Genomic DNA, 17,385 nt, shown 5'->3' with positions numbered 1-17,385 from the left:
CCATGCTTCCTTCTCACCCACCCCCAGATGAGCTTCACCCTGGCTCTCCTTGCTTCATGGTACCTGTTGCATGAGATCCTGAGCGCTGAAGACAAGATTTTTAGTGCCACGAAAACCAAATCTTTCCTTCAAATCCTGAAGACTGTCCCGGTAGAGCTCTGCCTCCTGGTAACATGGGTGCATCAGCCCTAAATCCCAGGGCATATCTCCCAGGGAGCAAACCTGTGAAAGTGTCACACATGGAAACTAGCTGGCCCCAGTCTGGTGTAGCCACTCAAAATGAGGATGCCAAGGGAGCTCCCTCAGTTTGCTCCCTGATAGGAGTCATTCCCTAAATTGGGGAGAGCCACTTTTAGAGCTCAGAGAAAGGATAGGAAAGATCCCATGGCCTCAGAAGCTACAAGGAAGTTGAAAAGTCTTGGAAGCAATCTCTGGACAATGCAAACAGTTCCAATAGGAAGAAAAGAGGAAGCAGTCTAAAGAGAACTGCAGTAGGACACTTTACAACCACCTTGATTTACAAAGACAACAAAAAAAGATAATGGAAGGAAAGGCAGGTAGCTGGGGCAGGGAGTATCATGGCATACTCCTGTAAAAGCAGTGCTAGTGTTGCAGTCTAGGGGTGCTAGGAATTCTGAAGTGCAAGGGTACAGGACAGAGGTCTGCCTCGAAAGAATTTGGCCACTCAAGCCTTCTTGCAGTCCAAATAACAAGTTTACTAAGACACCAGTTGGGTGGACGAGATATTTGTGAGATATTTGTGGGACGAGCCTGAGGTATTTGTGACACCAATACAAGCAGGTGAGAGATTCTAAGAATGTGTGTAATTTAATAGGGGTAATATTGATATTTTTATACAGAAGGGAAGATCTGGATGGGATTAAGGAGTAGCAAGGAAGCTAATTAAGTAATCAAGGTGGGTTGGGGAGCGCCAGATGCTCAGGCATCTGAGTTTCTGAAATTGGTGGGGAGATTCAAGTGTTTTCCCTTTCAGGGGTCCAGATCCCCCACTCATCATTAGGAACACCAATTTCCAGAACAGGATGAGGAAGGCAGTTGACAAAGACTGATGACTAATGTTACCTGACAACAAGGAAGATAGCTTTTTTAGAGGAAGAATTACCACTCAGGAGAACTGGTATGGTGATATTGGATGACAAAAAGAAGAGAAAACTAATGAGGACTTATTTCTGTTTCTTTACCAAGAAGGATGAGTCTCAGAATGGGAAATATGGAACAAAAATGGATGCTAGGAAATTGATGGTCAAGATTAAGTGAGGAAATAGTAAGCGTAAGCAACATTGTCCAATGAATTCAAATGGCCAAACTAAGATAAATTCTGTCCTCATAAACTAGAGATCCTGCTAAATTCCTGACAAAATTCTGCTCGTTAACGAGAAGCAATTTAGTCAGGCAGTCAATAAGCACTTATTAGGTGCCTATTATGTACCAGGCAGTATACTAAGTGCTGGCAACAGAAAGAAAGGAAGAAGAAAAAGAAAAAGAAGAAGAAGGAGGAGGAGAAGGAGGAGGAGAAGAAGGAGAAGAAGAAGAGGAAGAGTTGGAAGGAAGGAAGGAAGGAGGAAGAAAGGAAGGAAGGAAAGAAAGAAAGATCCCTACTCTTAGGGAATTCACATTCTAATGGGGAGACAACTGCTATGTATGAAGAAGATATAGACATATTAAATTAGGGATAATCAATAGAGGGAAGTCATTAGCATTAAGATGGATTTGGAAAGGCTTTTTGTAGAAAGTATAATTTTAGCTGGGACTTACAGGGAACAAAAAAATCCAGGTAGGTGGTGTAGTGAATAGAGTGGATAGAGTGCCAGACCTGGAGTCTTCCTGAGTTCATCTTCTGAGTTCAAATCTGGCCTCAGACACTTACTAGCTGTGTGACCCTGGGCAAATCACTTAACCTTGTTTGCCTCAGTTTCCACATCTGTAAAATGAGCTGGAGAAGGAAATAGCAAACCACTCCAGTATCTTTACCAAGAAAATCCCAAATTGGGTCACAGGAGTCATCCCAGAAGGACTCAACAACAACAACATATGCTGAGCATTGTGTGTGCTAAACACTAGAGATACAAAAGTTAGCCGAAACAAAGATAGTCAATGAGGAAATACATAAAAGGGAGCATGATTCTAGGCTACATAAGGCATAACAGCCAGAGCAGAAAGTGATACAGTGCTGTAGTTTCAAAGTATTCTGCTCATTTCAGAATATATTTAGAGTGGTCTGTCTAGTCCTAGATGCCTCACATTCTAGGAATAGCAAGGAGAAGCTAGAGTTCATCTAAGAGGTGCCACCATTGGTTGAAGGAACTAGGAGTTTTTAGCCCAGAGGAGACAAGACGGGGCGTGTTGGGTGTGGGCTATGATATCTATCTCCAGGAATCTGAGAGGCTGTCCAGTGGGAGATTAGACTTGTTCTGTGTGGCCCCAGGGGACAAATGGATGGTAGTTACTGATGAGGTAGAAAGGAGTGCTGGAGACAGATGGAACAAGCAGGATGCAGGATGTGACCAGCCAGAAAAGTGGTCAAAGAAGACTATGCATTGAAGCCCCCTTACCTGTGTGATTTCACAAAGCACCCCTTTACCTGATAGGCCAGAACAACTCTCCCCCTCCCCTTTCCTGTTCTCCTTGCTTATCTGTATCCCAAAGGCATCTCTGGATTACCTGATATCCCAGGCATTCTAGAGCTTCACTTGCCCCTTCTCCCCATGCTCTTGTCCTCCTTCCCCCTATTCCATTTAAACCTGACCTTTAACCTGGCCAATAGCTTCTGCCTCCTAGGGGAAGCAGGATGGCTCTGCCATGCCATAGGGGAGTAGGCCTGCTTGGGTGTGTTACTCCAATAAAAGCCTTTCTAAATTAAATTTTATTTTTCAGTCAATGAAAACATGTATTTCCTTCCCCCCAATAAGAGAGAAAAATAAAACCCTTGTTACAAACATGCATAATTGAACAATTCTTTCAAGACTCTAGAGCCCACACGTCTATATCCCATCATTTCTTCAACATTCTCATCGTGTACCCTGAGCTCATCAGTTACAAAGGGGCAGCTTTGGACTTGAGGTCAAAACAAACTTTCTAAGTGACCTGGGTTGCCTCCCCAGTCACTGGAGGTCTTCAGCGCAGTCAATCATAGGGGCCACAGGAGATTCTTGTTTAAGCAACAAGTGCCCCCTGAGCTCCCTTCCAGCCCCCAGTGTCTATGATTCTTCATATCATGGCCCTTAGAGGAAGGAGATTTCCACATGTTTCCTATTATAACTTCACTTCCCTTATGTGCCAAGGAAGTGCCCCAAACAGCCTTCGTGGTCAGCACTCTTTCTGCGTTTTATTAGGCTCTAGGAAATGTGAGCTCCCCACAAGATAAGCACAAGATGTGTGCCAGTGACCTACAGAACAGCTGAGGGAAGTATGGATCAAGTCAGGATACACGAAGGGAGAACCAGACAAGTAACTGGAGCCTGCACTCCTGCTTGATTTAGTCACAGGAATCAAAGGCTGTTGGCCCTAACCCTCTGTAATTCCTTAGGCATCCAGGGGGACAATTTCCAGGGCAAAGATATCTGCTTCCTGGAAAAGCGGTTTGCAGGACGAAGGAAGGGAGGAATCAAGCAACGATTAAGCATCTATTATGTGCCAGGCACCAGCCTAAGTCTTTTCAAAATATCTCAACAACAACCCTGCAAGGGAGGTGCTATTATTATCTCCATCTTACAGTTGAGAAAACTGAGACAGACAAAGGTTACGTAGCTGCTAAGCTCTGAGGCTAGATTTGAACTTCTGTCTTCCTGACTCCAGGCGTAGCACTGATATTCATAAAGTTAAATTGACTGATAAAGTGAAGTGATACAAACAGGTATTTCTCAAGGGAAGAAATCCAAGCTATCTATAATCAAATGAGAAAAAAATGCTCCAAATCACAAATAAGTAGAAAAACATGAATTAAAGCAACTCTGAAGTTATGCCTCACACCTATCAAACTGGCAAAACTGACAGAAACAGAAAAGCACAAATATTCAAGGGGCAACAACATTGTGAAGACAAACAACTTTGAAAGAATTAGGAACTTTCATCACCACAATGGCCAACCACTATTCCAGAGGACCCATGATGAAACATGCTACCCACTTCCTGACAGAGAAGTGATAATAGCATTAGAGTATAGATTGAGACATATATCTGAGGGGTCACAGCCAATTTGGAAATCTGTTATGTTCAACTGTACATATTCATACCAAGGATTTTATTTTTTCTCTCTTTTTGGGGGGAAGGGAATAAGGAAATACATATTTTCACTGATTGAAAAATAAAATTTAATTTAGAAAATAAGTAATTAAAACTAAAGAGAGCAAAGAAAGATATAATACTTTTCTTATAGTGGCAAATGGAATAAAGCAGTACCCCTCAATTGAATCAGTTAGGAAATGGCTGAACAAATGACAGTAAATGAATGTAATAGAACAGTACCGGGTTCTAAGAAATGAACAGAGACAGTTTCAGAGAAACCTGAAAAGACTTATATGAACTGATGCAGAGTGAACCAGGGGAACAATTTAAACTCTAACAAAACTGCAAAAATGAATAATTTTGAAAGATTTAAGGAACTCTGATCAATGCAGTGATTCACCCTGATTCCAGAGAATTCATGATGAAGAATGCTACCTGCCTCCTTCTGACAGAAAGGTGATGAACTAAGAATTTATAGATTGACAAACACATTTTTGGACATAGAATTCCACCCCCTCCCCAACCCCTCTATTATAAGTATTTGCTACAAGGTTTCTGTTTTCCTTTTTTAAAGGAGGAGAAAAAATAAATGCTTTAATAACTTTTTTTAAAATTTTAATTAGAAAGGCAGGGGGATGAGGGGGAGTTTTCAGGCTATAAGCTGGGACCACATGGGGAGGTCTCACCTCCTCTTTCAGCACAGCAACAACCCGACTTCTCTGCACGTTTCTGAGCAGACTGTCCATTCGATGGATGAGGACAGTGCCAATCATGCCAAACCCTTGGCGAACAGGGCGCAGAAGCTCCTCCATCACCCAGGCCAGCTGGGGCTCTACTTCCTGGCAGAGGGAGGACTCGGCAGGGCCACACACCATTTCTGGAGAAAGAGTAGAGTGTTTCATGAGGCCCTAGGCCTGGCAGAAAGCCTGGGGGATGCACTAAGAAGGAGGCACCTGGGATTTGGGGGGAGATACGAGCGTCACAGGACAGTTCTCTGACTCATCAAAAAGACCTTGGCTCAGTCACTGGAATGTAAGCAGCGCAAACAAAAGTGGGGGAAGTGGGAGGCAGGTTTGGGGTGGGGGTGGAGGGGTGGAGCTGAATCTGGTGTCTCTGCAAGCCTGCTCCAGGCAGAAGCAGTGTCTTCCTCACCCAACCAATTCTTACTTTGAAGTTTTTGAGCAATCTGGTTGCTTAATCCGAGCATCTGATCTGCCTCGGGACGAATTTTCTTCTCTAACTCCTTCTGAAGTTCTTCCTTTTCTTGATGAAAATTTTGAAGCTCAGAGGAGATCAGCTTTAATACTAGAACATAAACTTCATCCAAGAACTGTTCAAACAGCAGGAGCCAGACAGAGACAGAGAGAGACAGAAAGGGAAAGGGAAAGGAAGAGAGAAAGACAGGAGAAAGTGGGAGATAGAGGATGGGAAAGGAGAGAAAGAGAAGAGAGAGAAAAGAGAGAAGGGGAGAGAGGTAAGGAGTGAAAGAAAGGAAGGAAGGAGGGAGGGAAAGGAAGAAAAGAAGAGAGAGCAGAATGAAAGGAAGGGTAGATAAGTGTGAGAGAGAGAGAGAGAATTAGGAAAGCATATATCCTTATATCAAAGACATTTATTTATATATGTCACAGCAGAAATATTTGAGGGGAGTCAGTGTTCTGAATGGCTTTTCCCTTGCCCCCAAAGGCCCCAAGTGTTGACCAAACAAACACAGTGCCAATACATAGCAAGGATGTTGGTTGTATTTCTTCTTGTTTGGGTTTTTCTTTTTTCTGGTAGGGAAAGGAGGTGGGGGTGTCATGGCACCCATTCCCACAGTCCCGAGTACTGACTGACACCAAGTGCCTGCCCCATAGGAGGGGCTCTGTGGACTGTGGGGTTTCTGCGTATGGTCTCCTATAAATAACGGATAGGATCACCCTGTATACCTGGGGTTTTTAACCTTTCTTGAGCCATGTGATGGAGGATGGGATTCACACTGGACCCCTAAAAGAAAAGCCACTGAACTTTCCCACAAATTTCAGTAACTCAACCCCTGAACCCAGATCCCTGGCCCTCACCTGAAACACCCATCCCATCCCAGTCAATAATCCTTTTAACTGCCCTTTTATTGTGGCCCTGATTGTCTGTACCTAGCCCACCCCAGGTTACTTGCCACTTCTTAATCCCACTCATATTTTCCCACAGTCTTTCTGTATAAAAGTACCAATTTTATCCTCATCAAATGCTCAGATTCCTTAAGAGTCTGGCCTGCTTGTACTGGCGTCACAATTGGCTTGAGTGGTCGAAAGTCTTTTGAGGCAGACCTGAGCCCTGTACCCTTGCATTTTGGGATTCCCAGAATAATGTTTTTAAATAATTGAAGGAAATGCTTAATTTCAGTTACAGATCAGTAAAAATGAAGATGCAGTGTTTTTTCCTATCTAAATTCACAGCCCCCTGGAATCTATCCATGGACCCCAGGGAATCAGTCCATGGTTAAGATCTTAAGGGTTGAGAAGTCCTGTTTTATACCCTCTGCCCACCAACCCTGAGACACTGGACTTAAGCCAGAGGCAAAAACCCATGTGGCTTAAGCAATGATAAACTTGTGGATAGTGATAATCATTTAATATCAGTTTTGGATTTTAATGAGGGCCAGAGCCTGAATTAATCAATCAGAAGAAGAGCCTGGACATAATAGCCTCTTTGTTCTCTGATGTAAACTCAGAGAATACCTCTTCCTATGTCAACAAAGCCAGATGGGGCTGATTTAGCTTTCTTTATGAGACCTTTAACCTGAGACACTATCTTGAATAATGGAAATTTTCCGTATCTTAATATTTTGTGGACATATACTATATTATGGCATGTTAATGGTAAAGAAAACACAGATATCCGAAGTTGTAATTTGACTCTTTGTCAACTCTCTTATCTTGTTATATTTATGACTTATTCCTTTCTCATGGTATAGTTAAACACATATAGAGAACATAAATCTGAAGGACACAAACATCCTTGGATTGTCCTAAAACAGATTTAAGCCTGGTCATCCTTGTATCAGATGGGAGTTTCCTTCTGGCTCCACGATCATGTAACTGCTAGCTTTAAGGGAATAAACAATATGAATTTAGCCTGTTCGCCTCAACCGACTTTCAGGTCAACAACAGGAAAAGTTAGAGTGGAGAATTTACCTTCCTCCAGGCCCATTTCCTCCGACTTTCCACACCCCTGAGCATGGCCGGCTTCTGGGCTCGAAGCTTTGGCAACAGATCCCGCATCAGCAGATTGGTGAGGATCTAAGGCCAAAGGAAGGCAGAGATGACCCCTCTATGACAGGAGGAGACAGGCTTCCTCTCCAGCAGTCCCTCCCTGGGTCACAGCCCCTGTAGGCAGAGGGGGGTGACCCCCCAGATACACTTATTTCACAAACCTCTGCGTCTGTGCCCAAAAGCAAGTTGTCGACTCCATAAATGCCTCTCTCCTGTCTGAAAGACTTCACTGCATCCAGAAATGCCTCCACATTGGGGGATTTTCTTCTCTGTAAAACTGAAGCCAATTTTATTTTCATTCCTCCATACTTTGGTCCATATGTGGCAGTCAGCTTAAGGAGGTTGCTATTTGCCCTGAAATTCTACCTAGCAGTCAAGGACACCTTCTCTGATTCTCCTAGCCAATCACAACCAACCTCCTTCGATCTCAAAGAGCTTTGCATATCCTCTGTCATCTACTGGAAATGTATCATGAGCATTAATTATCTGCTTGCATCTTAGCTTCCTAGACTGAGCTCCATGAGGACAGCATGTCAGCCACCACGCTTGTAAAGGGCATTGATAAGAGAAGGCCAAGAGGATGGCAAAGGGTCTTGTGTCTTCATTATAGGAAGATCAATTGAAGGAACTGGGAATGTTTAGTTTGGAGAAGAGAAGATTGGGGGCAGGGGTGAGGGTGTCTAAGTATTTGAAGGGCTACTCTGTGGATGGCTAGACTTGCTCTGTTTGACCCCAGAGATGGAAGTTATAATGAGGCAATTTAGGCCTGATGTCAGGAAAAACTTTCTAACCATAAGAGCTGGGCTGAAAATAGAATGGATTGCCTCAAGGGGCACATGATAAATATTCTGTTGTTGAAAGATACTACCCTCTCCCACACACACATACCCTTTTTGAAAAAAAAATCAAGACATTTGGTCACTGAGTCCAACCCTTCAGCCATTTTATAGATGAGGAAACAGAGACACAGGTAGGTATTAAGTGGCAGAGCTGGGGAAGTGAAAAATCTAGACCACAGGATGTGAGTTGGAGGTGACCTCAATGGTTCAGGTCTGACCCATCTCTAAAAGGCATTTCCATCTCTGACTGGAGACCTCCACGAAGAGGCTGGCTGATCACTTGTCTAGTATGTGAGAGTAGGGATTCCCAGATCTGTCATTACCTGTATGACTTTGGATGTGTCACTTAACCTGCCTAGGCCTCAGTTTCCTCATCTGTAAAATGAGAGTGGTAGTACTAGATGGCCTCGGAGGGCCTTTTAAGTCACTCAGTCCATGATCCTATGGTTTCTCTGACCTTAGAAGAAGTAGGTGCTTAACACTATGTTGTTTGTTGTTAAATGAACCAGTCAAGAAAGGTCGACTCCATAGTGACAGAGACTTTTCTGAGAGACTGACCCATCCATCAAGTGTATGCAAGAGGAGAGAACTCAGGAACTTGTCCAGATCTTGTCTGGGACACAAGGGACCCTCTCATGGGACACAGATATAATTCTAACTGCAGCCCCTTGGAGAAATCACCTCAGCTGGACTGGGCTTAGGCCTACCTGTCCCCCGGCGCCGAATCCCATCTCTCAGGACCAATTTCCAGGTGTCCTGGGATTCTATTGTGTCAGTGTACAAGCAGAGGGGATGTCGGAAAGGGTGGCAGAGATAGATGGGAAATCCCAGAGGAGGTTCAGTGATTGGATCTGGATCTTGAATGGAATGGCTCCCTGGAAAAGAAAAAGACTCTAGGCTTCACTCTGGTCTTAGAATCAAGAAGAAAGCTTGGCTTCGTATCTTGTGCCACACAGCCAATCCAAGATAAATGAAGAATGTCCTTAAATATAAGATGTGGAGAATGGAGAGCCATCTTGCTTTTAAAATTGGGTTCATATCAATCTTTCCATGACAAGGGGTCTCCAAGCCTCTGAATGTTCTTCTGAGGCAGGTGAGGGAACTTAGAAACAAATGATGGTGCTCTGCCTTTGCCTAATCCTAGCCCGGCTCACCTCAAAGGACTGTTGTTGGAAAGGGCTTTGTAAACCTCAGGGGCACCTAAGGGGCACTCACAGGAATGTGAGCAGTTGTGATTATTCTCTAGTGACAAAGTCTTACCTGTCAACCTCTGGTAGAGACATTCCCTCCATGAGGCCACTAGTGTGTAACCAGTCAAAGCCACAGACCCCTGTGGCTCATCGCCACATTTCTGCTCCTAGAAAGACACCCAAAGGGACTTTTCAGAAATTTTCTCAACTACAACTTAATCCTAAAATTGCTTCTCTTAGGAAGATTGGCAGCTATCGAGGCAAGAACTCCCCCAAATATTCACTCATGGGGCACTGCAATGAAGGAAGTCAGAAGACTCAGGTTCTGATCCCAGACCTGAAGGATTATAATTTTCTATGTCACCTTAAGCAAGTCACTCTCTAATCTCTGGGCCTCAGTTTCCTCATCTGTAATATGAAGGAGTTGGATTAAAAGGCCTAAGCCCTGCCAGCTCCAGCATTTTTTGCCACTGGACCCAGATGGCTCTGGAGGAGAGTGAGGCTGGTGACTTTGTACAGCTCTGACTCACTTAAATCCAATTCACTTGCAATTCCTGATGTCTTTGGTGCTCTTTGAAAGCAAAGCACAAACAACAGCAACAATGACAGCTGGAACAACAATTCCCCACCCCATGCATGCCATATTCCAGTCAAGATGAACTATTTCCTGTCTCTGCACATATCCTAAAGTTCCCCACCTCTGGACCTTTGCTCCTGGAATGCCTGTTCAAATTCCTGTCAATCCTTTAAAACTCAAAAGTCACCTCCTAGAGGAAACTTTCCCAGATTCTTCCCAGTTGAGAATTATTTCAATCCTTATACCACTTTGGCATCAAGAAGCCAGTGTTAATTTATATATCTCTCCAATACCTTCATCATTTATTATTTTGTATGATAATTATCCTCTTACTAGACTCCAGCTACCATGAAGGCAGAGACCATCCCTTACTGAAATTTCCACCACTGCTGTTTATCAAGATGCCAAGATTGTAGAGTTAGAGACGAACAGGATCTCAAAGATCCTACCCTCTCATTTTACAGAAGAGGAAACTGAGATCCAGAGATTGGGGAGTGACTTGCTCAAGGTTACTTAGCAAGTTAGTTATGGGTCTAGGACTAGAACTTGAGTTTAAGACTAAAACTAGACATGGTAGATGTCTTGCCCAAGGTCACATAGTTGGTAAGTGGAAGAGCCAATATTTGAACTCAGGTCCTCTACCTCCAAATTCATTTTTTATTGATTAATTAAACATCTGCTGAATTCAAATACAAGATTTGGTGCTCTGTTGACCTAAAGTTTCTGTGGAGACAAGATGACTTGGGAATGGGGGAATGGGGAGGGACACATGAACAAGCCAGCTCATATCTGGGAAGAAATAGCAGCTACAAAGATGATGGGAGAAGAAATCTTTTTACCTGTCTGTCCACCTCACAGGTATTTGGCACTAATTCCACTCCAAGAGCCTCTCATTCCTACTCTGAAGGGCCCATAGCCATGATGGTATCACTGAGAGCATTATTTGATTTCTGCCTTTGACTTAATGATGGACTTTAGGCATCTATATCTTAATTAATGAAATTCCAATTCAATTTAATTCAATCCAAGAAATATCTACTAAGTAGCTATCATGTGCATGGTACTCTACTAGGTCCTGGGAATAAAAAAAAAAAAGAGGAAAAACAGTCTCTGTTCTCAAAGAGCTTACATTCTATTGGCTGTGGTGGTAGAGACAGACCATGCCTGTAAATTAAACATAATACAAGGTAATATGAAGAAGGAAGGAGTGCAAAGTGAGGAAGGAAAAAGAAAGGCTTCATGGAGTATGTGGTCTTTCCACTGAGTCTTGAAGGAAGACAAAGATTCTAGGAGGAAGATGAGGGGAGGCATTGTAGGCATGGGGGATGGATTTTACAAATGTGAATGATAGTGTCCAATTCAGGGAATGGCTAGGATTCAAGTTTAACTGGAATGGAGAATCTGTGAAAGGAGTAGGGTAAAAGGAAGTTACAAGAGTGGGGTGAAAATAGAGTGTTAGAGGGCCTTAACCACCAGGCTCAGGAATACACATTATCCTAGAGGCAATGGACAGCTACTAGAGGTCAGTGTAAGGGAGTTACACGATCATGGACTCCAAATGCTATGCTGGTTGGAGTTATTGAATACCTCACTCACCACAGCCCCATGGAATGTTTGGTCAATATTAACTGACCTTCTGCATGAGGCCATTCCCAGTCCCCCTAACTGCCAGTATCTTCTTTCCAAGGTTATCCAGTTTTGACTTGTATATGGAGTATATGTACTGATATATGCATGATTACCTCTCCTATTAGAATATAAATTCCTTGAAGGCAGGGACTATTTCTTCTTGTCTTTGTACGTGCCTGGTATATAGTAAGCACTTAATAAATGTTTATTGACTGATTGGGACTGCAAAGTAGAAGCTTCTAGAAAAATCAAAGTGATCTTTCAAAATAGAAAATACAACCAATGACAGGAACTGTTCGAATTTTCTCCTCTGTAAATCAAAGGGTTTGGCTAATTAGTTCTAAGGGATCTCCCAGCTCTGACTTTCTGTGACCACTGGATAAAGGGTGCCTAAGAACATGGTGCCTGAGACAAAGAGAAGGGGGTATCCGTACAAATAGTATAATAATGAGAGTAATGTTCATAGAAATGGAGAACCCCGGTATTTTAATGTTTACAAAGTGTTTGTCTCACAAAATTGCGGGAAGAAGATGGTAAAGGTATTGTTTTCCCATTTTATTGATGAGGAAACTGAGTATTCCAGAGGTTAAGTGACTTGCTCAGGCCCACACATTGGGCAAGAATCAGAGCCAAGATTTGAACCCAATGCGCAGGGTCATGAGTCAGAACTGGAATGGACCTTGGAGGTCATCTAGTGCAACCGCATTTTACAGATGAGAACAATAAGACTCAGAGAGGTCCCAGAGAGGAGCCCCTCCCTCCCTCCTTCCCTTCCTCCCTCTGTCCCTCCCTCTGACTGAAGAGGGTAGAGGATGGACATTGGGAAGCTTATCCCAGATTCTCCACTATTTAAGGGAATTCTCTTCAGCATTTCCCACCAGGCTACTTTCCTGAATGCCATCATCTCCAGAGACACATCAATGTGCAAGAAGAAATCAACTTGGAAACTCCTATCTTTTTAGATTATTTTCCTCCATGACCACATGACTTCATGCCCCTGCCCCTTCTGGCTTCTTCCTCTATTAGATTGTGAGTTCTCAGAGGGCAGGCACCATCTTATGCCTTTCTTTGTACCTCCAGTACTTAGCACAGTGCAGGTGAGCACATAATAGATGTATAATAAATGCATATTCACCCTGACTCTGATTCTGACATGGCTTCCCCAAGGTCATACCAGCACCAAGGAGCAAAGATACCACTAGCTCCATGTCTAGCATTCTTCCCAAGAAGAATTGCCTCTGCAAAAAACTGATTGCAAGACGTCTAGAGCCAAGTGTTCAGTTTGGCATTGGCACTGGTGTTGGCATTGACATTGACTGAGAATAAAGTGGACACTTTTACCTCTTTACTGCCAAACCACTCTAGAGAGGAGTCTCCACGCAGGACACAGTAACTCTCTCTCCACTTCGGAGAATTCCCGTGTAAGTGAGTCAGGACCCCCTCATGCATCACAGCCGGGGGAGGCTTCTGAGAAGAGAAACTTGGTCAAAAGTGGCATCATACCAAGTGACATCTCCTTGGAAAAACAACAAACCAGCACAACAGAGAGAGAGCTTTCCATTCTACTCCCCCACATTCAACAGACTGCCTGGGGCTGCCACAGCTGCACACCAGTGGTTTTCCAAACACATGGAGGCTATTAATGTCTGTACTTAAAGACAGTTGAGCTAAGGACAATGCATCTGCCATCTCTCCAGAGATCTGAGGCAGAAGTAGCAGAGCATGAACCTGCAGACCCTTCACCAGATGCTTTAAACATACATCCCCACAATAAAAGGACAACCCTTTGTGAGGTAATGGTGGCTTAGCTACTTTTTTAGAGTATCCTGGAAGGGGAGGAAGGGTCCTTGTATCCCACTCCCAACAAAGTGTTGGGTCTCAAAGTACAGCCATCTGGGGCCATCCTGTGTCATCTTTTCCATTTGGAAGCAGGAAATCCAATCACATTACAAGCTATATAAATATTATCTATAACATTCTCCCTGCCCCAGTCCTGGAAAGGAAGAGTGTCCCTGATCCTACCACTAGGCATGTACCCAAAGGATCAAAGGAATAGGAAAGGGAATTACATAAACAAAAACAATTCATAGAAACTCTGCGGTCACCTGAAAGCCAAGTGGGAATGGCTAAACAAGTTGCGGTATAGAAATGTGTCAAAAGATCGGAATATCGTTGCACTATGAGAAATGATGACAGTTTCAGGGGAAACCTCCACGGAAAGGGAAATGACCAGAAAAGAACAATTCACATAACAACAACATCTTTGAAAGATTTGAGAACATTGGGCCAATGGACTGATAAAGCTGGAGTCCGCAGAACTGAACACGCTCCTGCCAGAGAAAAACGATGGGCTTAAAATGCAGAATGAGTCAGATATTTTTCGACGTGGCCAATGTGGGAATTTGTTTTCTGGACTATGCCTATTTGTTATGAAGATCTTGTTTTTATTGTTCATGGTTCATTGCATGAGGGGAAGAGGAAAGGGACAAATAAGAAATACATGTAAAAAAAGGTTTTTTAGGAAAAAAGGGGAGCTGGGGGTGGGAAGTAGAATAACCAGGAGTACAACTAGACACAAAGCAAGAGAGAGTTCAGCACAGAAGAGGGCAATTTCATTCTCCCAAGCCTCTGACATTTGAGGGTTGATGAACTCCCATCCTCAATGTCCTTTTTCCCTCGTGATGTGAGGAGGTTGTGCTGGGACTTTATGTGATCTGTATCTTCTACACGCTTGAAGAACCCTGGACCCAGAGAAGAAATCTCTGGTGAAAAACCAACCCACCCCAAAGGAGCCATACCCACTTTACCCCAACCTGTAGCACTCCCAGGATCAATGCCCACTTCATACCAACCTAGAACCTCCCCAGTACCAGCACCTACTTCACTCTTCAATAGTTGGAATCCTGTCTGTCCCTGGGGTGTCAGCTCTCTTGAGATTTGCCTCAGGAAGGTCATAGCAAGTTGCCTTCGATAATGTGGCATGAAGGAATTCAGGAAAGAGCCTGTCTGGTCTGGGAAGGGACAAAGTACAAGTACAAACACTAGTTGATCTTTCCCTCCAGCTGATCTCACTTTATTTTGAGCTAGCTGGAAGCCCCCTCACAGGTGCTAGGGACCATGCCCTTCTATTCCTCTTGCTTTTGACAGATCTGTAAAACCCACAACCAAGGCATGATCTCCTTTTTTCTTTTTTGGTGTGGCAATTGGGGTTAAGTGACTTGCCCATGGTCATACAGCTAGTAAGTATCAAGTGTTTGAGGTTGAATTTGAACTAGATCGTCCTGATTCCACAGGCAGTGCTCTATCCACTGTGTCACCTACCTGCACCCCATGATCTTCTTTATACCAAGTCTGAATTAGAGAAACTAAGTAACAGGCAGAACACCTTCTTCTGGTGACTAGATGGATATGAGAGATTACTGCTGCCAAGAGGCTCTCATCCCCAATTGTCGTACTCCCACAAAGATTAGAGAGGTGACTTGAATCCAAATCTTTCTCCTCTCCCTGAGAAGCACCATCCAGCATATGATGCAGGAATGAGAGCCTGGAAAGGGGGCTTGTAGTTAGGGATCCCAATGCTGAGAGAGAAAGAGAGAGAGAGGGAGGGAGAAAGGGAGGGAGGGAGAGAGAGAGACATAGAGAGAGGGAGAGAGAGAGAGCATAAAAGTTTCTTACATTTAATTTATATATTTGACATCATAAAGAGTTTGGAAAAGTAAGAAAAAAATGGGAAAAATCAGAGAAAACCAATTTCACTGAGAGCAAAGCTGGAGAGAGGAAGGAAATAAACATTTATTAAGTACCTCCTTTGTGCCAAGCGCTATATTAAGCACTTTACAAATATCTCATTTGATCCTCACCCGACGTTGAGAAAATTGAGGCATATGAAGGCTAAGTGACTTGTCTAGGATCACACAGCCAGTGAGATTTGAGGCCAAATTTAAACTTCTGCCTTTCTGACTCCAGGTCCAGCACTCTAGCCACTGCACCACCTAGGTGATTTAGAGATAGAGGACCTGGGTCTGAATCTCAGCTTCACCACTTATTCACTGCCAGACAAGTCACTCTATTTCTGTTTCCTCATCATCCTCATTTTATGGATAATAACATACTTATTCCCTCACAGGGTTCGTTGCAAGGATCAAATGAAGTATGGAAGTAACGATTTGGTAAGCTATAAAACATTTTATAAATGTCAGAGATCATTACTATTTTAACTGTGTATTTTAATTGTATTTTGTATCACTGTTGTATATTTTTAATATACAGAATAACCCGATTGGACTCCGAGGTCAGGTTCAGTTGGTTTCTGAACCATCAATTTCATGTCTAGCTCTCCCTTCATCTACATATCCCTTCCTTCCAAGAACAGACCATCAGGGACCACAAAGAATCCAAGTGAATTGCTGGATGTTTATTTCTGACAGGGGTTAGCTGGGTACTTAGAGCCACAAATCCCTGAAAACCAGAGTGAGCTTAAGAAAAGACCAATCAGCCAATGTTGCTTTTAGCAATAGTCCACCACCTATGACGCATGCCTGCGCTATACAACTCAGCCTCACTCAAGTGACTTGTCAAGGATGTCACAGGGAGGCTTCCAAGGTCTTTCTTTTTGTAGGTAACTTCATCTCCAGCACATAGCACAGTGCCTGGCATATAGTTTAATAAATGCTTGTCTGGATGATGGCTGAGAGCCCTTCAGAACCTGGGATTCTATGACTTCACCCCTCTAATCTACTTTTTCTTCTGCTCAAATGACTCTCAACAAAGAATCATGATTTCAAGTGACTTTTCTCCCTTAACACTCCAAAAGCCCTCTTCCCATGCATGAGCCTGTAGGGACTAGTTTAGACAGGATCCAGCAGTCCACATGTGGATGGCATATAAACTGTAGTCACACCCAGGGTTTGGTACTTGAAGGAATTTCTCATGTTGGAGCCAAGAACATATCCCTGTCTCCTTGTAGATAATGGGACCCAGAACAGTGCTTAGTGGCAGCTCTGAGTCACAGTCCAAATGGTGAGGAGGAGAAGGGGTGGGGAGGGAAGGAGGGAGGAGGAAAGAGAGACTGAAAATGTAACAGAGGGGGGAGAGAAAAGGAGAGAGAGAGAGAGAGAGAGAGAGAGAGAGAGAGAGAGAGAGAGAGAGAGAGAGAGAGAGAGAGAGAGAGAGAGAGAGAGGAGAGGAGGGACACAATACATTCACTGGTTTGAGGTACTGCCAGACACCCTACCCAGGTTCTCAGAAGTCCTCTGGAAATAACATGACAATACCTTCTCCAAACGCATCCTATCCTGTCCTTACCTCTCAGGTATTGGCACTGTCTCTCCCCCAGGTGGCTCGAACTCTGTGCCCCCATCTTGCTCTTTCCACTGAAGGTCCTGCAGGAAGGTTCCTCCACTGGTTGGTTAAACAAAGTAACTGTTCAGAGAATCCCACTAAGCCCTGAGGGTACCACAACCCAGTTAAATTAAATGTCTAGGCAATTTCTCTGGGATAGAACAGCTCCTGTGATCTAAGCTCTATTAACATAAAGGCCTTACAGCAAGCTTCCTCTAATTCAATCCCAGCAATCTTATTGATGTCCTGTGACTCTAAGCCACTAGGTCCTTATATGCCACCCTAGCAGAACCAACTCTGCAACAAGAAAGACTTGA

At 43.6% G+C, this 17,385-nt stretch overlaps 1 protein-coding gene across 1 annotated transcript in view; it reads right to left on the bottom strand.

The window, feature by feature from the left end:
* The window catches only part of NIBAN3 (niban apoptosis regulator 3), a 34,307-nt gene extending 16,934 nt beyond the window's left edge, over positions 1 to 17,373 (bottom strand). The window contains exons 1-10 of the mRNA XM_072602488.1: positions 17,033 to 17,373; positions 14,609 to 14,739; positions 13,070 to 13,195; positions 9,593 to 9,689; positions 9,040 to 9,207; positions 7,655 to 7,770; positions 7,416 to 7,520; positions 5,413 to 5,575; positions 4,932 to 5,122; positions 64 to 222 (exon numbers count right to left, since the gene is read on the bottom strand). Of these exons, the coding sequence (XP_072458589.1) occupies positions 64 to 222; positions 4,932 to 5,122; positions 5,413 to 5,575; positions 7,416 to 7,520; positions 7,655 to 7,770; positions 9,040 to 9,207; positions 9,593 to 9,689; positions 13,070 to 13,195; positions 14,609 to 14,739; positions 17,033 to 17,087 (1,311 nt within the window). The 5' untranslated portion in view covers positions 17,088 to 17,373. The remainder of the gene's footprint in view (positions 1 to 63; positions 223 to 4,931; positions 5,123 to 5,412; positions 5,576 to 7,415; positions 7,521 to 7,654; positions 7,771 to 9,039; positions 9,208 to 9,592; positions 9,690 to 13,069; positions 13,196 to 14,608; positions 14,740 to 17,032) is intronic.
* Between the last annotated feature and the right edge of the window lie 12 nt (positions 17,374 to 17,385).

The sequence above is a fragment of the Notamacropus eugenii genome, chromosome 4 (assembly GCF_028372415.1).
Source record: "Notamacropus eugenii isolate mMacEug1 chromosome 4, mMacEug1.pri_v2, whole genome shotgun sequence".
Lineage (NCBI taxonomy): Eukaryota > Metazoa > Chordata > Mammalia > Diprotodontia > Macropodidae > Notamacropus > Notamacropus eugenii.
The sequence above is the reverse complement of the archived record's forward strand: the minus strand, read 5'-3'. Positions and strand labels throughout refer to the sequence as shown.